The 23,545-nt window shown below is 44.2% G+C and overlaps 2 protein-coding genes across 4 annotated transcripts in view; both read right to left on the reverse strand.

Annotated features, from left to right (window-relative positions):
• Window positions 1-678: 678 nt before the first annotated feature.
• Window positions 679-8,647, reverse strand: EIF3G (eukaryotic translation initiation factor 3 subunit G; the record flags this gene model as incomplete). Of its 2 annotated transcripts, XM_083351827.1 has the most annotated exons (11): window positions 8,509-8,645; window positions 6,285-6,331; window positions 5,426-5,530; window positions 5,230-5,318; window positions 4,711-4,770; window positions 2,643-2,747; window positions 2,164-2,353; window positions 1,980-2,087; window positions 1,727-1,863; window positions 1,486-1,592; window positions 679-789 (listed from the first exon to the last, which is right to left on the reverse strand). In XM_083351827.1, the coding sequence occupies exons 1-11, from the start codon at window positions 8,526-8,528 to the stop codon at window positions 774-776; spliced, it is 984 nt and encodes a 327-aa protein (XP_083207953.1). In that variant the 5' UTR covers window positions 8,529-8,645. The 2 variants fall into 2 exon arrangements, with proteins under 2 accessions (XP_083207953.1, XP_083207954.1); XM_083351828.1 differs by lacking the exon at window positions 679-789 and having other exon boundaries at window positions 1,482-1,592; window positions 8,509-8,647.
• A 5,046-nt stretch (window positions 8,648-13,693) lies between these two features.
• DNMT1 (DNA methyltransferase 1) overlaps window positions 13,694-23,545 on the reverse strand; it is a 47,459-nt gene continuing 37,607 nt past the window's right edge. For both annotated transcript variants that reach the window (XM_083351823.1, XM_083351822.1), the window contains exons 26-34: window positions 23,052-23,334; window positions 21,798-21,939; window positions 20,773-20,939; window positions 19,981-20,158; window positions 18,848-19,043; window positions 18,018-18,181; window positions 15,904-16,020; window positions 14,676-14,766; window positions 13,694-14,197 (exon numbers count right to left, since the gene is read on the reverse strand). In XM_083351823.1, the coding sequence (XP_083207949.1) occupies window positions 14,160-14,197; window positions 14,676-14,766; window positions 15,904-16,020; window positions 18,018-18,181; window positions 18,848-19,043; window positions 19,981-20,158; window positions 20,773-20,939; window positions 21,798-21,939; window positions 23,052-23,334 (1,376 nt within the window). In that variant the 3' untranslated portion in view covers window positions 13,694-14,159. The remainder of the gene's footprint in view (window positions 14,198-14,675; window positions 14,767-15,903; window positions 16,021-18,017; window positions 18,182-18,847; window positions 19,044-19,980; window positions 20,159-20,772; window positions 20,940-21,797; window positions 21,940-23,051; window positions 23,335-23,545) is intronic.

The following is a 23,545-nucleotide window of genomic DNA, read 5'->3' on the forward strand; positions in this document are numbered from 1 at the left end:
CTTCCAACGCATAGCAAGCATCTCTGGTGAGCAACAGCCCCATCTATTGGCCTCATAGCTCATTCCTACTGGTTTTTGGTTTTGGATTGCCACGCAATCCAAACCCTAAACAGTGTTTCCAATGGGGCCATTATTTATGCCACCCATCTCAATAGCAACACTCTGATGCTGAAAATGTGCAAAGTGGAGACGCTCATTTCAGTGGGGGTGGTACTCTATGTAACTATTTTCCTTTCCGCATTCTGCAAAATCTGTACCTCTCCGTCATAGGCTGGTGTTACACTGATTGAATTGCAATTATTAATAATTTATTACTTGCCCAATCTTTACTCCAATGAAATAATTAGTTTTGTCCCCTGGAGTGTGTGGGGACATGTTCATCTATCATTTTAGGGGAACATCACACTGCCATGTTTGAGACGTTCTTTGCTAAATTCCCATGTAACTCTTATCTTGGGATATTTTTTTGCTCCACAAACTAATACAGTTGCAATCATACATTGTTAAGAAGTGTAGGAGCTTGTCATCCAAGGCAATATTTAATAACATATGCAGCAATAATAAAATAAACCAGACCCTATTTAACAAATAGGAAGTAAAAAGGGTTTTTTAGTGATTGGTAAGACTGGGGATTCAAGAATGATATTCTAACTTAACAGGGCTGACACAACACAGACAAGGCTGCAATGAATTTTTATTAGAGACTTGTATCTCCAGTTAACAATAGAACCTGGTCATTTCCAAAGCCAAAAACAAAGACAGGGCAGAAGACTTCAGTTGGTGGAAGGTCTGGAGGGAAAGAAAAGGTGTTTTAGTAATTTAACAAGCAAAGTTAAGCCGTTGTTTGACCTCTGATGAAAAAGATTCTGAAAATATAACACTCACTGAAATGAATAATTTTCAGCATATTAAAATAAGATTAATTTCTATCTTTGGCAAGGGCAGAAAAATGTCCAGAGAACAGAGGAGGCTGATCACAGAAGCATCAAATTAATTTTGCAGAAAAAATTCCATGCAATTAGAGGTCCCTCAAGAAAACTCTAAACTTGTAATCTCCATTTTAAGATCAACTTATGATCCGCAAGTGAGAGATGATAAGCATGTCATTCTCCTTTTAAAAGTAATTCACAAAATGTGGACATTCTCGCTTAAAATCTAATGAGATTTTGCTCTTTCCATGAAGTTGGAAATGTACAAGCTTTGCAATATTTTTAAACATTTATTCTTAATTCCAGAGTCCTGCAGATGCTACCTCCAGGGGAAGAGGAGGGGCACAGAGGCTTCTATGACTATCTGCAAAAGCTGGACAAGAGAAATTTCCCAATAAAAGAGTTGGGGGCTGTTTTGAGGTGTACTGGACCACTGGGCCAAGCATAACATAATACAAGCTAACTAGCTTTGAAAAACTAACAACTCATTTCCCTAGAGATTTTAAAAGTGGACATTAAGGGCAAAAGGTACTCATGGCATCAGACATTTACTTACTTGGCCCATTCCACATTTAGGATCAGGTGATCGTAACCAAAGCCAGACACTCCTGCAATAGCCCTGGCAGCATCCTCACGGCGGTGGAAGCTGATGAAGGCAAAGCCCTGCAGGAAAGCAATTGGAAGAGCCACAAGAAGAAGCAAGCAAGGGGGGAGAACGTTGCCAGCCTGCAGGGAGCTTCTCCTTTTCACCTATGCTAAGTGTGTGTTTTCTCCCATCCCACTTATCCCTCCCTTACCTTGGATTGACCAGTGGTTTTGTCCTTGGCCAGGTAAATGCGGGAGATGGATCCGAAAGGACGGAAGAGCTCCTGAAGGTCAGTCTCCCGGGTGTCCTCAGACAGATTGGTCACACGAATGGTGGCATTGTCATCAGCTATGGGCGGGAGTGAAAAGACGAAGAAGAAGCTGAGGGACTGGATGCTGGTGCCCACGCCAATACGTGCTGCTGCTAGGACACAGCAGAGCCAGCTTCCCTTTGCAGAAACTCACCTCTGCGATTTGGCTGCATGGACTCCCCTCTGCGACTGGCTCCATCTCTCAGGCTGGGTGGGACGTACTTCCCAGTCTTGTTCTGCTGAGCCTGAGCAGGCTCTGGTTCTGGAAACAAAATGAGGCTTAAGCAAAAGTTTGTGCACAGCTGCCCTCCACTGTCCCTGACCTTTGCAGCTCTCACCTCCAGGGAGTTTCTCCTTTTCGCCTGTGGAAAGACCCAGCTGCTCAGCTAGTTCCTTCTGCATGGGCCCCAGCGTGTCTTTATAAGGGCAGCGAGTGGTCCAGTGATCGCCCTTGCAGATACGGCATGATACAATCTTCTGCCCTTTTAGCTTGTTCATAGGGTCTTCCTCCTCCTGGCAATTCAAGTCCTGGAAAAGCAAAATGATAGATAAATGAGTAAAAGCTTATCTGACTCCCTTTCCCTCTCCTGAATCCATTCAAATATCTATCTTCTTCACATATGCCAAAATGTGAATAAGCATAGCTATTACAACCTCTGCAGAACAATGCAAAAGGAATGCACCCATTTCTCTAACCATCCCTCCACTAACTTTTGAGTGCAATCTGGCACTCTCGAGAGATACTGTGATGGCAACTGCCAGAATTCCAGGGAAAAATAATTACAGAATGACTGATGTTCTGCATGCCACCACTCACCTCCTTGCTGGTTATGAAAGTCATAAAGACATCATCGCTCACAGTCGTAGTAGCCACATTTGGGCCAGGAGCATCAAACTCAGAGTTGCCAAATTTCTTCCAGTTCTAAGGAGAACAACAAAAAGGTTGAATAATGTTTTCTTCCTCCTTGGTGATTTCCTGGGAGAAAATTGCAGCATGTAAGGACTTGAAGGGTCACCCATAGGCTGCATTCTTGATTCCTCAGCAAGCAGGTTCAATTTTCAGAGCATATGGAATGGAACTGAGTGGGAGCACTGAAATCCAATTTATATTTATAAAGAAAATAAAACAGACCAATATGAGAATATTGTGAATACATCCCATAACAAAAGGATGGCCAAATAACTTCATAATGCACATTTAATTGTTGTTTTATACTGTTTGTTTTATTATATTCCATCTAGAGTGATAGAGAGATAGGGAGCTATATAAATAAAATAAAATACAGGTAGTCCCTGACTTACAGTCATTTGTTTAGTGACTGTTCAAAGTTACAACAGCACTGGAAAAAAGTGACTCACCAAAGTGCCAGTTTAGTTATCGCTTCATGAAGTGCTTACACAGAACAGAGATAATTTTGGAATGTAAATGGATGACATATTGAGACATTTGAAAATGAGGGATTTAAGATAAAGACAAGAGAACTAGTAAGTGAAGGATTTGCTTGTGATTGGTTTAATTATTATATAACTTGAAAGATTTAAATTTGATAAAGAAGTTTTGTTTTCATTTGAATTGCATGTTAATTTATGTTCTGGCGATGACCACTTGATTTCTAAAGTATGTAAAATGTTACTTAAGATGAACTAGAAGATGAATACATTAAATATATGGTAAAATAGACAATTTTGGGGGGTATAATATAATGCTAGATAAATGGAAGAATGTATGGACGAATCACATTAAATTATAGTTTGAAAGAAGAATTCTACAAAATGATAGTACTTAACCCCAGATAGACTAACGAAAATGTGTAAATGTGTAAAGGGATTTCTAACAAGTGCTGGAAATGTAATCAAAATGAATCCAGGTTCATTTTATCATATGTGGTAGTCTTGCAAGTATATGAAAATATACTGGATAAACATAACAATGACAATGCAAAAAAAAATTAAGATACTAATATTAATGAAAGCTAAAGCTTTTTTTTTAGATATGATGGACAAGACAATTGAAAAACAATTTGGAATGCTATTCCTTCACATGGTGACGGCTGCAAGGACTGTACTTGCCAAACACTGGAAGAAAAAGAGATGCCAACTGTTGAAGAATGGATTTTGAAATTGACTGAACTAGCAAAGATGGCGAAATTAACTTGATTAGAGATAATGGACTAGACTTTATGAGAGAATGGAAACTGTCTGTAGACTTTCAACACGCTAAATATAATAACAAAGTGATTTGAAGGTTAGTGTAATGTGGAGCCTACATGTTAAATGTTAAATTTAATTTATCACTTTTTCTTCTTTTTTGTACACTATTTTTTTCCCTTTTTGTTGTTAGGGTTTTGTTTCATTTTGTTTGTTTTACTGTTTTGTATTTTATTTTCTATGATAAAACAATAAATATAAAAAAGTGACTTATAACCGTTTCTCACACTTAACAACCACTGCAGCATCTCCATGTGATCAACCTTTGGGAAATTGGCAACCATCTTGTATTTATGACGGCTGCAGCGTCCTGGGATCACCATTTGCAACCTTCCCAATAAACAAAGTCAATGGGAGATGCCAGATTCTTTTAACAACCACTTGATTCACTTAATTGCAGTGACTCATTTCACAATCATGGCAAAAAAAAAAACAACAACAACAACAGGTCACAAAATTGCATGTGACTCACTTAACAAACAAAATTCTGGTCTCAACTGTGGTTGTAATTTGAGGACTACCTATAAAGAACACATTGAACTAAAGCTCTTCCCCAGGGTCATGCCTTGTAAACCACAAAACGAGACTTGCTGAGCACTGCGGGTCACAACACAGAAATCTTATGTATTTCAGCAGTCCAGGAAGCAAGAGCCACGTTCATCTGTCAGAGGGCTCACCTTTCGCCTTGCCACAGCCTTGGAGGCCTTACGAGTCTCAATTCTAAAGGTGCGGATGATCTGTGAAAGAACAGCAACTGATCACAAAGTGCTCGAGTGGGAATTAGCAGGGGAAAAAAATCGGAGATAATCTGCAGGATCATCAATATTTTTGCATACGGCTTTCTTAAGTTTCACCATACAACTAAGCTTAAGGTATTAGTAGCCTGCACCCCAAAGCCTACTTCTCTGAGTTTGCAGAAAAGGGCCACGAGGAAAGGAAAGAGGAAAAAGGTGAAGCCGCATCAGCATCTTCAAACCAGGAGAGAACAAGCAGCAAGCAAGTATAGCCAATTCTGCCACAGGACAATAAAAATATATAACAAATGGGGAAGAATTACTCCTCTTCACTAAAGAAAGGCAATTAGCAATGAAAATGGGGATAGCTAAATAGCAAACAATGAGTCAAGAGATGACTGGGAGACCCGGAGTGAGGAAGATGAAGGAGACGCCCGCCCCTCAATCTTGCTCTCCACTCACCTTCACCTTACGGCCATCTTCCTCTTCTCTGTACTCAGTCACAGTCTTAATGTTTCCATTCACAACTTCTTTGGGAGGTGGGAGGGGCTCTGCAAAAGGTGTGTAGGAAGTTGCAAAGATTCACATTTGGGGAACTGGAGACACTTCATGTTTTGCTTCCCCCCGACATTCGGATAGATGCAAATGTAGTTCTTACCTCCTTTTATAAGTTCTGGCTCGATGACCACAGTTACACCTCCATTTCCGCTCAACACATCCGTCAGGGGAATATCTTTGAGCAGGTCACTGGTAATGCATTTATCTGTGATGGAAAAGTATAAGGAGTTCATAAACTTCTCTGTTACAGCAAATTAAGCAGCCAAGGATTTATCAATTTGGAAGCCAAGTAGATTCATTCAAAATAAATGAGTAATAATAATACTCTACGTACATAGAAGTATAAGTTCTGCAATATTTTAAAAGCCCCAAATATAGCCATTTAGGCATGTGTAATTCAGGACTGGACAGGAAGGCCTGGAGGAACGTAGTCCATAGGGTCACGATGGGTCGGACACGACTTCGCAGCTAACAACAACAACAACAATTCAGGACTAAATTTGTATTTGAGCCGATCTTTCCTACTGTTCAGCTTCACTGTTATCCAATGGAACATACTGCTTGTCGATTTAACTTATCCAGAAAGAAAGTATCAATATCAGCCTTACAATGTTGGTAGGGAATAAAATCAGAAGAACTGTCCATATAAATTTTCTGAAGAATGCAGATGCAAATAACAAAACAAAACCCCACCCACCATAGTAATGGAAACATGCAAGGAGACTGAAGTTATAAAGGGCTGAAAAACGTTGGGATTTACGTAACTTGACAAAGTCAGATAGCTTTTAAAGTAAATTAATAGTAGGGAGGTTTTGTTGACATTGCTTCTTACTGAAATCTCAGTATAAGATTCCAAAAGGGACAGATGGAGAGATTTTGTGAGATAAAACCCATCAGGGAAACAAAAAGTTACTCTTGGCTAAGCAAAGGGCCAATTAAATGCACGTTAAATCTCTCACCATCATCTCCTTCTTCTTCCACTTGATCTGCCCAACTGGGCTTGGAGCTAAAAGAGATAAAAATATCAAGTTAGGCACCTATCTCATAAATATATGTATCCTTCCTCAATTTCATAATTCTAGGACTGGTCTCTCATATGTAGTACTTATTCTGTTACTCAATATGCTCTGGATTCCATTCTAACTCATTTCCATCAAGTGCACACTTCCTTCTTTGGATAGCAAGAAATAAAAGTTATTTCTGAACATACTTTAGTTTGTAATAAAATAATAATTCCAGGTTTAAACATTTTTAGAGGTTTAATCAAAATATCTATTTTGGTGAACTGCTGTTATTTTCTCTTTCTTCTTTATTCCAAAGTCATGTGTTGTGTCTCCTAACCCTGTTTCCTTTGTCCTCAAACTTTACTTCTATCACAAAGAGCCAGTTTGTTTGGTGGTTTAAGAGTTAGCCTAGAAGTCAAGGGACTGTGAATTCTAGTTCTGCCTTAGGCATGAAAGACAGTTTGGTGACTTTGGGCCAGTCACCCTCTTCCAGCCCAACCCAATTCACAAGGTTTTCATTCTGGGGAAAAAATAGGATACCAGCATGTTAGGTATATTCACACCGAACTATATACAAAAAGGTGGGATAAAAATCTGGTAACAATAATATAAAGCATTGTCAGTGGATCTTCTGAAATGGCAGCTTTCACATCCTCCAACCCATTCACACAATTACCACTTACATTTTCTATCCACACTGTACTTGTTTTCTTACTTCTGAAAACTCATCTTATTCACATCAGATGCCAATACACTGCACAAAAACACTTTTCAGTGCGTAATTTGGGAGGGACTACTTATAACTTATAGGGACGCGGTGGCTCAGTGGGTTAGGACGCTGAGCTTGTCGATCAGAAGATCGGCAGTTTGGCGGGTCGAATCCCGAGTGCCGCATAGCAGAGTGAGCGCCTGTTACTCGTCCCAGCTTCTGCCAACCTAGCAGTTCAAAAGCACGTAAAAATGCAAGTGGAAAAATAGGGACCACTGCGGTGGGAAGGTAACAGCGTTCTGTGCGCCTTTGGCGTCTAGTCATGCCGGCCACATGACCACGGAGACGTCTTCAGACAAGCGCTGGCTCTTCGGCTTTGAAACGGAGATGAGCACCAGCCCCTAGAGTCGGAAACGACTAGCACGCATGTGCGGGGGAACCTTTACCTTTTTACTTATAACTTACACATGGAGATTATGCTACTGTGTAAAACAATATATAGGAAAAAACTAGTTGGGTTGGAAAGAGGCTTCCACTTTAGTTCCTACATTAAAACATGGAGGTTGCTGCTTTTTTTTTTTTACCATACCAGTTCATCATGGGAATCGCCATTCCACAAAAGAAGTGGAAGCACCTAAAGGTTTAGCTCCCCTCAATGAAAATGGGGTCACGCTCAGCACTTCGCCCCCTTTTCCAAGGAAGTGCACTTCCTATGCAGGGTGCATCGGTGGGAATTCGTGGCAGGCTTTTTTACATTGCTACTTTCTCCCTCCATTTTTTTTATTTTTTTAATTTTAATTCCATTTATATCCCGCCCTTCTCCGAAGACTCAGGGCGGCTTACAAGCTTAGCAGTAGCCTTCATTCTATGTATATGCCTGCTTATTAGGGCTTTCACACACACCCCAAGCGGCATTATTACAAAGTCAGCTTATTGCCCCCAACAATCTGGGTCCTCATTTTACCTACCTCGGAAGGATGGAAGGCTGAGTCAACCTTGAGCCTGGTGGGACGCAAACCTGCACTAATTGCAGGCAGCTGCAATTAATTTAATTTTTGTTTATATTACTGAACTAGCAACCACACAGGTCTTTAGAAAACGTTCAGCGTAGATGCTGCATTAATAAACACGAGGCGAGGGAAAGTCTTTCCCGAACTCCTCAGGTTGACTTTTTGTTCTCCGCTTGGCTCTCGTCTTGACTGGCGCGCAATGGCGCGCGCAGAGTGGAGGCCCGACTCAGTCGAGAGTTCGTATCCCAGCCTTTCACGCACGTAAAGCAGGAAATACGCTAGATGCACGGACCTGTGCACGTGTGAATTCACACAGAGATGTTGTTTCTAGGTTTGTCTACCTTTCGGATAACAGGCGGCGACACGTGTGCGCCTTCCCCAGTGCCTTCCCTCCCTTGCCATGCCCAGGCAACACCTGCCCCCCTACCAATCCCCCCAACCCCCTGCTGGCTGTTCTCACTCGTAATCGCCGGTTGGCATCGTCGCCGATGGAAGAACAGCAACCGGAGTCAAACAACCCAGGCCTGACTCGAGAGCAGGAAGTGGGTGCCGCAACGCATAAGCGTGACGCACAATAGAGCGCCGCAAGAGACACGAGGCATCCTGGGAGGTGTAGTTCTGCTGCTCGACACAGGCGGAATTGTGCTCAGTTTCGCCTGTGTGATAGTTCAGACACGTGACAGGAGAGAAGATTGTCCGTGAGAATCACTTAAGTCAGGGGTCTTCAAACTTGGCCCTTTTATGACTTGTGGACTTCAACTCCCAGAATTCCTCAGCCAGGCTTGCCTGGCTGAGGAATTCTGGGAGTTGAAGTCCACAAGTCATAAAAGGGCCAAGTTTGAAGACCCCTGACTTAAAGCATTAGTTCCCTGCATTGATACTTTTGCAATAATATATAGTTTAAACCAACACATATTATTTTGCCCCACCGTGATTGAAAGAACATACTAAATTCAGAGCGACTGGTTTGAATATATGAATAAACTACAAAATCCTCTATATGAGTGAATGTTTGCCCATGGCTCATTTTTTGGTTCCTGAGTAAGGATATGTGCGGTCTTACAGTAACTGGATTCACACCTAACCTAACCATAATGCAATTTAATTAGTTTTGGTTTAGTCAGGTGGGTGATTTTGGTATATTAACCATGGGTTAGGGTTTTTACTACGTTGTGCAGATCTAGCAGTTGTAGTTTACTGAGTATGCCAAGATTAAGCTGACTCAACACGATGCATAAACTATATTTTCTTAATCCCAATTCCACCCTCCAGCCCCCTATGCTTAACTCCAATGCCACGATGGTGATCTAGTGTGCATTACCAAGACTTGGTTGAGCACAGAGAGATGACTCTTCTTTCAGAAATGTGCCCTGGATTTTGAGGATGCAACCAAAAGGATGGTAGCTTTCAGAAATGCTGCTCCATAGATAGTTGGTTATGAGAATCTGCTGGTGAGATTAGGCTCTGGGAATGCATGGGACTATTGCCACTACATCAGCCTTCCTGCTTCATAGCAGCATTCCTACCTGAGCTCCTCCAGGACACTGGAGTTTTCCAAACTAGTAATAGTGGAGGACTTTAAAATGCCTTTCTAGGCATAGATTTAGACATGGCTCAGGAGTTCATGGCTGCCACAGAAACTTGAACCTGACCCAGAGAGTTTACAGGGCCATTTTTTTTTAATCCCATTTATATCCCGCCCTTCTCCGAAGACTCAGGGCGGCTTACAATTTTAAGCACAAACCAATGTGCTTAGCAATAGCCTTCATTCTATGTATATGCCTGCTTATTAGGGCTTTCGCCCCCCCCCCCCATCGGCATTATTACAAGTCAGCTTATTGCCCCCAACAATCTGGGTCCTCATTTTACCTACCTCAGAAGGATGGAAGGCTGAGTCAACCTTGAGCCTGGTGGGATGCGAACCTGCACTAATTGCAGGCAGCTGGTGTTACTTAAGGAGGCATTAGCCTACTGCTCCACCAAGGCTCTTATTTAGAGTAGTGGTCACACATTTTTTGTGTGTATGTGTGTGTGTGCGCCTTTGACTCAAGGTTGACTCCTGGCGCCTGCTTAGAAAAGTCTCTGCAGTTTTCTCGGCAACATTTCAGAAGTGGTTTGACATTACCTTATTCCTAGGGCTGACAGTGACTGACCCAAATTCACCCAGCTGGCTTTGTGCCTAAGTTTGGATGAGATGGAATTGAGAGTTATCACTATCTAGCTCTTGCTGTGCTTGAACACTGTTAATTCTGCAATCATTTCTGCTGCAGGGTAGAAATATCGATTAAATTGGTCTATCCCATATATCTGATGGACCCCGTTAGGTTTTAAAAGAACTTAAGGTAATTAAAACTCTGATGCATACTTTTTATGAAATTGTCCTTGCTGCTTGGAAAGAGGGGGCAACCATGGTCTTGATCATACTGTGCCTGTGCAAGCTCTCTCTGTCCATAGATTCCAGAGAATCCCTTAGAGCAGGGGTGTCAAACTCAATTTCATTGAGGGCCGCATCAGCATTGTGGTTGCCCTCAAGGGGCCGGGTGGGCGTGGCCTACTGGGTGGGCGTGGCCTACTGGGTGGGCGTGGCTAGAGTGCGTATGGCCTACTGGGTGGGCGTGGCCAGCTCTACATCGTTTGCATCAAGGGTGTCTATGGGGGCCTGGGCAGGAGTGGGAGAGATCTGAGGGTCTCTGGCAGAAGGAGGGTCTCTGGGCCAGGGCCAAGGCAGTGGGGGCCGTTCCCTCACTGTTTCCAGGATGGCTTCGCAGGCCACATGAAACCACTTTGCGGGCCGGATCCGGCCCCCGGGCCTTGTGTTTGACATGTCTGCCTTAGAGCTCTAGATGAATTGGAAGAAGAGACACTTAATTGCCATCGAAGGAAAACAATGATAAAAAAAATGGATAGGATCCTTTCTTAAAAATTACCAAAATAGCAGTAAGTGACAAAATATAATTATTTTTTTGCTCTTACAACACCCAGATAGCTGTGCAACAACCTTTAGAATGTCCTAATTTCTTCTGAGGGGCACCAAGGCTGAAACTCTAAGCCAGCGTTTCCCAACCTTAGGAACTTGAAGATGCGTGGACTTCAAGTTCCTAAGGTTGGGAAACGCTGCTCTAAACCTCTGTGGGATAAAGGTGTGTGGATTTCTTCAAGTTCCAATTGTGCAGTTTCCTTTGAGACTAAGATATGATCCAGGATGGTTGCCTGGCACTTGTTTGAACCCATTAAAGGTCATCCTCGACTTACAACCATTCATTTGAAATTTCAACAGCATAAAAAAAGTGACTTACGACTGGTCATCACACAACTGCCTTACCATCCCTGGGGTAACGTAGTTTCAATTTGGGCATTTAGCAACCAGCTCACATTTATAGTGGTTGGGAGTTTTCCAGGGTCACATGATCCCCGTTTGCAACCTTCCAACAAGCCTTATCAGTGGGGAAGTCGACAGGGAAAGTTGCAAGATGCAGCCCTTTATGTCTTACACAACTTGTTCAATGAGATCCATCTGCTTCAGGTCTCTTCCATAAGCCATGGCATCTGGTGGGATCCAGAAGATGTGCTTCCTCTGTTCGAGTCACTGCCCTAGGGAACATCATTCCCCCTGATGTCCAGACGGCCCAAACATTCTGGTTTTCCACATCTGGCTGTTCGTTAATATTGAACCAGACTGCTGGGAGAACAGCCCATAACAACATAAGCCATTCAATGAAATGGGCAATTTGGAATGCATAGTAACTATTAAGTACAGTTATTCACCAGATTCAAAACAAGAAAATTGCAAAGTTGGCAGGTATGGGACATCTTTTCAACCTGTACTCTGTAACAGCTGTTGAGGAAATGCTGGTTTCCAAACATTTCCTGTGGCCAGTTAAGAATCTTTAGAGTTTGGTTCTAGAATGCTTGAAAAGAAACTGCATTTGACTTTGTACCATCTAAAAGGCAGCTTGTTCCCTTTGGGATTGCTTGTGACCAGGAATGTCTAAACTTTTGCATGCAACTGTATGAGATAGCTTGGATGTCTGTATTGCACTAAGGATACGTACCCCCTTTTGTATCCGATTTATGCCCACATGTATATGTGATTTAAAAAAATAGCAGTAATAGAAGAACAGATTGTCTTATTTTAGCAGAATAATTTCCTGCAGGACTAATAGCGATTTCACTGTAACCTAGACAAGTGTTCAGGTTCAGATGTCAGGACAAACTATGACTCTGGTCAACTAACCAAAATGCTATGATTATATTTGTTGTTAGTTGCGAAGTCATGTCCGATCCATCGCAACCCCATGGACAACATTCCTCCAGACCTTCCTGTCCTTTACCATCATCTGGAGTCCTTTAGTGGCCAAAGTATTTGAGTTTCAGCTTCAGGATCTGGCCTTCTAAAGAACAGTCAGAGTTGATCTCCTCTAGGACTGACTGGTTTGATCGCCTTGCAGTCCAAGGGACTTGCAGGAGTCTTCTCCAGCACCATAGTTCAAAGGCCTCAATTCTTTGGTGCTCAGCCTTTCTTATGGTCCAACTTTCACTGCCATACATTGCAACTGGGAAGACCATAGCCTTGACTATACGCACTTTTGTTGACAGGGTGATGTCTCTGCTTTTTAGTGTGCTGTCTAGATTTGCCATGGCTTTCCTCCCAAGGAACAATTGTCTTTTAATTTCTAGGCTGCAGTCCCCATCTGTGGTGATCTTGGAGCCCAGGAAAATAAAATCTGTCACTACCTCCATTTTCCCCCCATCTCTTTACCAGGAATTGAGAGGGCCGGATGCCAAGATCTTAGTTTTCTTAATGTTTAGTTTCAACCCAACTTTTGCACTCTCCTTCTTCAATCCGCAACAAGAAGCTCTTTAGTTCCTCTTCACTTTCTGCCATTAGAGTGGTATCATCTGCATATCGACTTAGGTTGTTGATATTTCTTCCGGCAATCTTAATTCCAATTTTTGATTCATCTAGCCCTGCCTTTCTCATGATGTGCTCTACATATAAGTTAAATAGGCAGGGCGACAGTATACAGCCTTGCTGGACTCCTTTCCCAATTTTGGACCAATCAGTGATTCCGTGTCCAGTTTTCACTGTTGCTTCTTGATCCGCATATAGGTTTCTCAAGAGACAAATAAGATGGTCTGGTACTCCCATCTCTTTAAGAACTTGCCAGTTTGTTGTGATCCACACAATCAAAGGCTTTAGCATAGTCAATGAAGCAGAAGTAGATGTTTTTCTGGAACTCCCTAGCTTTCTCCATGATCCAGCGTATGTTGGCAATTTGATCTCTGGTTCCTCTGCCTCTTCGAAATCCTGCCTGTACTTCTGGTATGATTATAGCCTTGTACTTAAGATGCTGCTAGCCAGAGTCTAACCCATGGTGACAATGTTTACCACATTGTGCAGATCAGTAAGTATTGTCTTTCTAGCAGCAACCAAAAACTGCTCCAATGAGAAACATGGCCTGTCACAGTTAAGGTGATAGGCATGTAAGGATAAAGCTTGTCACAGTGAACAGACTAAATGAGTAAGTACTGGACAATCAAAAGATTGGTGTAACAATGGTAGATCCCAGAGGTAATATTAGCCAAATTAAATGCAACAGGGAACAATCATTTGAAAAAAGTCAACAATGGCCCCCTAATAATTTATAGGAGATTTATTTGAAGAAATATTACAACATATAAAAACTACATAAAGTATTATTTCCACTTGTATAAAGTGGCTGATTAGTTTTCAATACAATGCATAATAAAAACATTCTCCACTCCCCCAACTCACACACACGCACGCACGCACACACTTACACACACATGGATAGGCACTGCACAGTTGATCATTTGAGAATGGCAGCGGGAACATTGAAACAGTTTCAGAATGTCAACCAAGTAGACAACACTGTTCACAAATACAGGCTTAAAAGGAGAGAGACAAAACACATACACGCACAAAAAAACCCTAAAACCCTGAACAAACCAAAACCTCCAACAATTTTCAGCATGTCCAGAGGTAAGAAAATAAATCAGGAAAATAACAGAAGAACATTAAAAATTATCAGTGCATGTTTGGGTGTTCAGGTGCTGGAGCTGTGGTGCAGCAGATGGGCAATTTACAAATTACTTTGAAGTGTCCATCTTGTCCTGTTTGATGGCATCTGTAAAGAAACAAAACAGCTAGCCGGTCAGAAAGCAAGACCACATTAAAGCTCTCATGTACAGAGAATGTGGTCCTCTGGAAGCAATGGACCAGCTTATCACTTTCTTCTGGATTGGAAAGGAAATGGCTTCCTGCTTACCGACTTCACAAGTGCATCTTGGCACAGCAGCCATGCTGCGTCTTTGTATCTACACCACTTTCAAACTGTTAAAGCATTTCAGATGGGGGCCACCATGTTTTTGGTCTCCATGCCAACCCCCCCTAAGGTAATAAACAAGCTTTGGACAAAGTTCACTTAGTTGTTCTATCTGGAGGACTCCATAGGATGCACAACTCTAACTACAATCCTAATTTACAGAAGACCGGATTGAGTTGTGCAACCTGGTTCACAGCAAGTGCAAAACTGCTTGAGCTCCTGAAATACAGACATGAAATGTCCCTTTTCAAATAAGTTCAGTGACATTCCAGTAACATACCTGTGGCATCCTCTTTCATTTTTGCCAACACACACAGTTTGATTTCTAGCCCAATGGCTTTTGCCAGAGGCGGAGGGACTGCGTTTCCCACCTGAGCAAACAAAAGCACAAGCAAGGGTGAAGAGTTGGCACACATACCGTTTCTGTCTGAACAGTAGAAGACCTCATATGGCAAAGTCCTACTCTGGGTGCAGGGCCACTAAGTAGAAAGAGTCTGCACTGTGAACAAAGCTGGTCCTGAGGAAAGTAAGAAACCTCTCTCTTCCCTGATATATGTGCAAAGACCTATCACTAATTTATTTATTTATTTATTTTATTACATTTATATACCGCCCTTTCCCTGAGGACTCAGGGCGGTTTACAGGGAGTTAAAAACCAGCAATACAAAAGTTAAAAACCAAGTTTAAAAAAGATTTAATTTATCCCTGTATAAATAAAACCCCAATTAAAATAAATTAATCCTCAGCCTGGGCCAGAGAGCTCGAAGAGCCAGGTCTTCAGGCCCCGGCGGAATGAACGGAGGTCGGGGGCAGTCCTCAGCTCCACTGGCAGCTGGTTCCAGAGGGCAGGCGCCCCCACTGAGAAGGCCCTCCCCCTGGGTGTCACCCGCCGGCAATCTCTTACCGGCGGGACCCTGAGAAGACCCTCCCTGTGAGAGCGCACTGGGCGAAGGGCATTTCAACCCACAGAGAGATGCTTCTACAGCATTATATAACAATGTACTACATTTTATCAGATGTGTCTGAGCCTTGAGTATCAAGAGTACAAAAACATTGGAGAGCCTACATCTAATCTCAAATGTAATACTGTAATTTTTACATCTCCTCTGGCAAATACATTCATCCTTGAGGGATGCGCTGATAGTTGCTTCTTTCATATAAAGCCATTGTCAATTTATCCCAATACATTCCAGAAAGCCACTTTTGTCCTTTTTATTTTTTCTGCTCTGTATTTAGGTGTTTCCTAATGAAGAATTCTGAACTGTTGGTTGATCTTAACAAATTTATCATCCAGCTAAGGATCTTTTCCCATTTTTGAGGTATGTTCAGCCAACTGAAACAAGAAGAAAATCCTTTATTTCCCCCCCCCCAGGTTATTTTTTAATGCTAACTTACAAACGTTATTAAGAGACAAGAGCAACAAAACAAGAGCACGTTCAGATTCTAAAAAGCTCTAGTGAACATTTACATATGCAAATCTCCTCTAGGAAGGCTCTGCAGCCACTTACCTGCCTGTGCTTGTCCAGTACATTTCCAAAGAGCCTGTAAGTATCAGGGAATCCCTGGGACCGTGCACATTCTCGCACACTCACTACTCGGTGCTGTTCAGGGTGAAGCACGCGGCCCTGGAAAAAGGAGAGCAGAGTCACTGGCACAGCCTCTTCCAGCTTTGTGTTGGGATGTAGTTAACTACTACTACTCAGCTCTGGCTGAGTCACCCAACCAGATTGCTCCACAAGGAATACGGGCCACTTATTTCTCAAGCACAGAAATACCGTATCATCTTCTAGCTGCCCTCAGCCCACCAGGAAAGCAAGCTTTGTAGAAAACAACTGGAATCACAGCTCTCCCTGGAAGATCACATAGGAGCTGTGACCAAGGGGGCCTTCTCCCGGGTTCGACTGGTGCGCCAACTACGGCCTTATCTGAACCTGGATGCCTTACGTACAGTCACCCATGCCCTTGTGACCTCTCGCCTAGACTACTGTAACGCTCTCTACATGGGGCTGCCCTTGAGATCCACTCGGAAGCTTCAACTGGTGCAGCGGCACGGACACTTTTGGGAGCCTCCCGATACTCCCATATCACACCTCTCCTCCGTGTGCTGCACTGGCTTCCAGTTGCCTTCCGAGTGAAGTTCAAGGTGCTAACAATGACATACAAAGCCCTACATGGCATGGGTCCGGACTACCTACGGGAGCACCTTCTGCCAATGTCAACACCCCACCGCCCTGTGCGCTCCCACAGAGAGGGCCTCCTCAGGGTGCCACCGCTCAAGGAATGTCGGCTGGTGGCCCCCAGGGGGAGGGCATTCTCAGTGGGTGCACCAGCCCTCTGGAACTGCTTACCAACTGAAATCCGGATGGCCCCCGACCTCCGCACCTTCCGGCGCGACTTAAAGACTTACCTATTCCAGCAGTCCGGCCTGGCCTGATAGCTCTGATAGCTCTAATTGGGGTCCCAGTTTGGTTTTGTTTTGATTATTGTTTTTCAATACTGTTTCATTATGTTGCCTATCTTACTCTGTACACCGCCCCGAGTCCCTCGGGAGAAGGGCGGTTTATATAAATAAATAAATAAATAAATAAATAAATAAATAAATAAATAAATAAATAAATAAATAAATAAATATTAAAGGCATTAAAATAAGTAAAGGTAAAGGTTCCCCCGCACATGCGTGCTAGTCGTTTCCGACTCTAGGGGCCGGTGCTCATCTCCGTTTCATAGCCGAAGAGCCAGCGTTTGTCCGAGGACGTCTCCGTGGTCATGTGGCCGGCATGACTAGACGCCAAAGGCGCACGGAACGCTGTTACCTTCCCACCGTAGCGGTCCCTATTTTTTCTACTTGCATTTTTACGTGCTTTCGAACTGCTAGGTGGGCAGAAGCTGGGACGAGTAACAGGCGCTCACTGTGTTACGCGGCACTCTGGATTCGACCCTCCAAACTGCCGACCTGGCCCTCTCAGAAGGTCAGAAAAAGGTTCTTCTGGACCCTGCCAGCCAAAATTCCTTATCTGACAAGATCTGAAGCATGTCTCTTTTTCTGGGCCAAAGGAGGGTAGGTGGATTAGGGTGAGAGAGTTCCTAAGGTAGTTTGGACCCATGCCAAAAAAGAACTTGTTAACCGACACCTTGAATTGGACCTGGAACCCAATCGGCAACCAATGCAGTTCAGGCCACAGTGGTGTTACATGGATGAATCTAGGGTCCCCTAAAACAGTCCACCCCGCTGTGTTCTGTTCCAGCTGTAGCTTCTGAATACTCTTCAAGGGTAGCCCCATTTAGAGTGCATTGCAGTAGTCCAAAGGCAGGATCTCCATGGCCCGAGTGATTCAGCGAAGGGCCTCATGATCCATGAAAGGGCTCAACTGAGGCACAGCACTAATTTCTTAAGAGTTCTGCCAGTTTCCCCTCAATAGTCCCAATGACAGCTACAACCATTAAATGCTGGTGTTTTCTGTCTTTCTTAATAGCATTCAGTACAGCCTCCCTATAAAGCAAGAGAAGCTACAAGCAAGAAAGTACAAGCAAAAAGAACAGGAGGATAGGGAAATGAACTGGAACCTCAGTATGATGTTGAGCCACTGGGCTTCTGCCATGCGCCTTCCCTTCCCTCACTCACCTGTTTCCCCATGGGCTCAGGGTTGGTGACCGTCGTGCTGAAGAATCCGTCCCACTCTAGCCTTCCGTACAAGCCTGCCCAATGGTTGTGCCGGTTCCCCGTGTGAGGCAGACACCAAGGGATCAAGGTATTGAACTGCCGGTCGGCAGGGTCACATGCCTTGCCTGGAGGAGATGGAATAGGATTCAGATTACTTTTCACAGAAAGTGTGGCTAGGGATTTCCTTTGACATTTTGGTCTGCTTGGCTCCATCAGGAGTAGGAGTAGGACTACTAGCACTGGGGAACTCTTCCCCCACCGAAGCTGAAGGAAGGAACAGAGGGGCTTGCCGTTGCATCCCAGGTAAATCTAAAAAATCCCGGGTAAACCTAAGCCAAATACCAGCTGATACCAAATACCATTGCTTCAAAAAAACTCCCCTAGACTTGCTAGATCAGGTACAAAATGGAACCAAATTGGAATGTAGCAAGAGCTTGAAAGCATAAGTGTCTCCCTCTTTGTTCTCACTGACTGGTACTCATTTTGGCTATGCTATGCTTCTTAGCAACAAAAAGTATTAATAGCCTCTTTTCAAGCAGATTGCTGTATTGGATGTTCTACTGAGATCCAACTTCTAAATTTCTGTCGACGAGAACAGGGTCAGCAGAATCCACAGACCTAAATTTCACAAAGTTGCATGGGGGAACGCAGAGATCCAGTGAGATTTTGGACCATTTGGATTCTTTTAAGAGTGGCTTAAAGTATTATTCTATTTTGAAGCACTAATGGCCGTATTCTCTGGATGACCAGTCAAGCACATCCTCTGTACCCAGAAGAGCCAGATGTTGTACCTTCGGCACAGGAGCAGACCCCCCGCAGAGATCCTGTGCTGCTCCGCCCATTTTTCTTCTCATGGTGTGTGTAGCGTAGCTTGCGGGTGGTTATGCCATCAGAAAGGCGCACTTCAATGTTAGGCAGATCACGCCAATCGGAACCTGGGGCCAGTGGGATGTGCCTCATCCTTGCAGCTACCAATGCACTCATATCCTAGTCAGGCAAAGCACAGAGTTACCGTTAGTACTTGGGATGTCCCCTTCCTACCTTTGCTAAGTACAGACTGCCTATGTCTGGCTATATATTAAAAGAGCCTTGGTGGAGCAGTGGGCTAATGCCTCCTTAAGTAACCCCAGCTGCCTGCAATTAGTGCAGGTTCGCATCCCACCAGGCTCAAGGTTGACTCAGCCTTCCATCCTTCCCAGGTAGGTAAAATGAGGACCCAGATTGTTGGGGGCAATTAAGCTGACTTTGTAATAATGCCGCTTGGGGTGTGTGTGAAAGCCCTAATAAGCAGGCATATACATAGAATGAAGGCTACTGCTAAGCTGGTAAGCCGCCCTGAGTCTTCGGAGAAGGGCGGGATATAAATGGAATAATAATAATAATAATAATAATAATAATAATAATAATATTAATAATAAATGCACTACTCTAGTGCATCTCCCAAAAGGGCACAAATGCCACTAATTATCTAAGGAGAGGGGAAAAGGGAGGGATAACACAAGGTATCTGGTAGTAGTTTGGGGGAAGAGGAAAACTGCCTGTTGATTATTTTGTTCCCGTTTGTGTGATGAAACTCTGAAAATTTCCCTACAATTTTTCTTGTAGGTTAGGGTGGAGATCTTTCTACCATCCGGTAGGTGATGGGTTGCAGACCAATATGGGATTATTCAATAACACAAACCTATGCAGAGACAGGGTGTTCTTGTCACATTGCTCTATGTAATTTTCCAGCATCTGGAGCAGAATCACTTCATTAAGGCTAAAGATTGGAACTTTTTTCCTTGGGCTTCCCGGATGCAAATGGCTATTGCTTCAAACGGTCCTTGATTTTAGGAAATTCTGCCTTCAATGCAATATATTAAAGATGTCTCATTCCCACCCGCCTTGCCCCAGCAAACCAGATAAACACTGTAAGCGTAGATACCTTGCAGATGTGATCTCTGAGGATGGGCTGATATTGGGAACCCCGAATTTGCCTCTGGAACCAGGATTGTGGCTCTCCATTGTAGGAGATTTCAAGTGCTGATGCTCCATTCCTGATTTCAGGAAGGTCAGACATAGTGTCCCGGACTGTGATGGTTCGGAATGGGCCTGAATAAGTCCTGGAGTACATTGAAAGAGTATAACTTAAAAAGACTGATCATTATTGGACTCTCCCCTTTTTCTAAAATATGACGCAATTCCACACCATCACAAGAGCTTTCCAGATAGGTTGGGTAAAAGTAAAGTAAAGGTAAAGGTTCCCCCGCACATGTGTGCTAGTCGTTTCCGACTCTAGGGGCCAGTGCTCATCTCCGTTTCAAAGCCAAAGAGCCAGCGCTTGTCCGAGGACGTCTCCGTGGTCATGTGGCCGGCATGACTAGACGCCAAAGGCGCACGGAACGCTGTTACCTTCCCACCGTAGTGGTCCCTATTTTTCTACTTGCATTTTTTACCTGCTTTCGAACTGCTAGGTTGGCAGAAGCTGGGACGAGTAACAGGCGCTCACTCTGCTACGCGGTACTCGGGATTCGACCCGCCAAACTGCCGACCTTCTGATCGACAAGCTCAGCGTCCTAACCCACTGAGCCACCGACTCCCCCCCTATTCAGGATTATCTTTCATTTGTATGAAAAATAGGCCATAGCCATGCACTTCCTTTCCTTGTAAGGCGGTTGGCCCCACTCCCAGCCCTCAGTGAAAGCAACACTAGCTAGATCTGGGAGTTGGCAATTACCTTGTTATATTGCTAACAAACTTCTTATCATCTACCACCACGCTGAGCTGGCAGGCTCTGGGAGCAAAAACATGCAGGGGTTCAGGGAACAAAGGAAGTTTTTCTCCAGGAGCTGCAGCCAACACAATTGCTCTCCTGCGTGTCTGAGCTACTCCGTACTGCCCAGCCTAGATGAAGGAGGAAGAGAAGAATTGAGGGAGGGTATATTTTTCTTAACAAACAATCCTTTTCTAACTTTTTTTTTTGGTACTAAATTAGTATGCTAACCTCTATTCCTAGTTCCGTAAAATACTAGTAAAAAAAATAAAAACACTGACACGTTAAAATACCAGTCCACTCTGGGAAAATAGAAAGGTCGTCATCTGGCATCAAAAAGACTGTGATGTACACGCTAGATAGGCTACTTGGGGAACGACATTTCAGATAAAGAGCAGAGCAGACCAAATGCTGTCAACAGAGAACAGCCAGATGTCCCAGGGGACACATAAATCAGGCAATGGAATCAGCCTTCTTTAGCTGGTCTTTTGCAGCTTCTCATACTTGAGCACAGAGTCTGTAAATCAACCCCTAAGAAACTGCTTGAGAGCCAGTGGTTGAAGCTGCTCGATTAGAAGCAGGGAGACTTCAGTTTTAGTTCTCCCTTAGACATAAAAGCCAACTGGGTGGCTGGCCATCTCTCATAACTTTAGATTGGAAAGTTGAAAAAGGTCTTGGAGGAAGGTCCCGCCAAATTTTTGCCAAGAAAACTGCATGGACCCTGCAGTCATCAGGAGTCAAATTGACTTGAGAAACCATGATAGCAACCAGAAATTCCCTAGATCAGCTTTCTCCGCTTGGCACTGTCCAGATACAGGAAAACGATCTACCCAAGAATCCGCATGTTATAAAGAAAATACAGGTAGTGATTCTTTAGCTCCAAATCCACTGGAATCTTTCCCTCCATCTGAATCTGCAAAGCACACAAATATGGTCCAGCATAATCCTAGCCTCAGTGATGATCATAAGAAAAAGGCTGACTATCATACCTGCAGCACTCCAAAAGTGCACTGGTAACCCATCCGGACAAGGCACCGCAGGGTGAGCTTTAGCACCATAGAACGCTTGAATGAGACGAAGTTCCTGACATTCTCAAGTAGGAAGAATCTTGGCCTGTAGTAGTCACAGTAACTGCAGAAGAGAAAGACACTGAGGGTCAGCTGCACTCTCTCTATCCCAAGAGAACCCCAACACAGATCCAATCACATACATTCTCTCAAGTAGTCTTTTGCCATGCGGGTGTCTCTAGATTAGGGGTCCCCAACCCACAGTCCATGGACCGGAAACGGGTGGTGGCATGCCAGAAACTGGTCTGCGCAAACAAGCGAAGCGCCATCTACAGGATGCAGGCAGCATGTGAAACCACAGTCCCCTCCGGTCCGTGGAAACCTCTTTCCACGGAACTGGTCCCTGGTGCCCCAAAGGTTGGGCGCCACTCAGTGGTGGTATTCAGCCAGTTCGCACCACTTTGGCAGAACCGGTAGCTAATTTTTGGTTGCCCAGGCCCAGAATGGACTTCCGGAAGTGGCATCCACACAGAAAACTGGTTGTTCACATATACCAGACATGTCAAACACAAGGCCCGGGGGCCAGATCCGGCCCGCGAAGTGGTCTCATGTGGCCCACGAAGCCATCCTGGAAACAGTGAGGGAACAGCCCCCACTGCCTTGGCCCTGGCCCAGAGACCCTCCTTCTGCCAGAGACCCTCAGATCTGTCCCACTCCTGCCCAGGCCCCCATAGGCACCCTTGATGAGAACGATGTAGAGCTGGCCACGCCCACCCAGTAGGCCATACACACACTAGCCATGCCCTCAGTAGGCCACGCCCACCCAGGCCACACCCACCCGGCCGCCTGACAGCAACCGCAATGCTGATGTGGCCCTCAATGAAATTGAGTTTGACACCCCTGACATATATGAATCCCACCACTGCTCTAGATCTATAGGACAATACTTCCCAGTATCTCAACCCATTGTTGCCCACAGGATACAAAATTTCCGGAGGGAACATTACATGTTTTCTTTGCCGTAATATATGCATATTCAGCATGCACCATCACAGCCCGTGTTTCTGCTATCCCGTTAAACCGTAGCTCTGTTTTAGAGACCAACTTTGCCCAGCCTTATCCTCACGAGTTGAGGTCCCAACACAGCTGGAAGAACAGGCTGGGAGTTGGACATGCAATAGGATAAGGACTGGCTTAAGGAAAGTTGAGAAAATGCAAACATTTGACTTCAGTCACCTGAGGAAAGAAACCACCAGAGAGTTCTTGAACTTGGAGTAGGTGCGAGAATTGAAGCGGTTCATCCCACTGAAGCCTTGGCAAGGGGGGCCACCACAGAGCATCTCCACATCTCCCTTCTGTGGCAGCTTCTGGCCCAGGGAGTTAGTCTTCTCGCCCGACATTACAAGCTTCAGCAGGACATTGCAATCCTCAGTGAACACTGTGGTGCTTGGATTGTTCAGGCGGAAGGCCTGCGCAGCTGGCTCCCACATCTCAATGGCCCACAGAGTATCTGAGACTCCTGAAAACAACATGATGACGACGACAATGATGAAAACAGAATAAGAATTCATATTAGATGGTTTGTTTCCAAGCCTCAAAAGTGCACAAAAAGTTCTTTCCATCCCATAAACAGGGCCGGAAACCCTCATGGGCTCTACATTTTTGGCTATAAAAGTCATATGCTCGTGCCCTTTCCCATACACCCAACCAGGGGTAGGCAACCTTGGCTC

Source organism: Vipera ursinii (genome assembly GCF_947247035.1).
Source record: "Vipera ursinii genome assembly, chromosome: 2".
NCBI lineage: Eukaryota > Metazoa > Chordata > Lepidosauria > Squamata > Viperidae > Vipera > Vipera ursinii.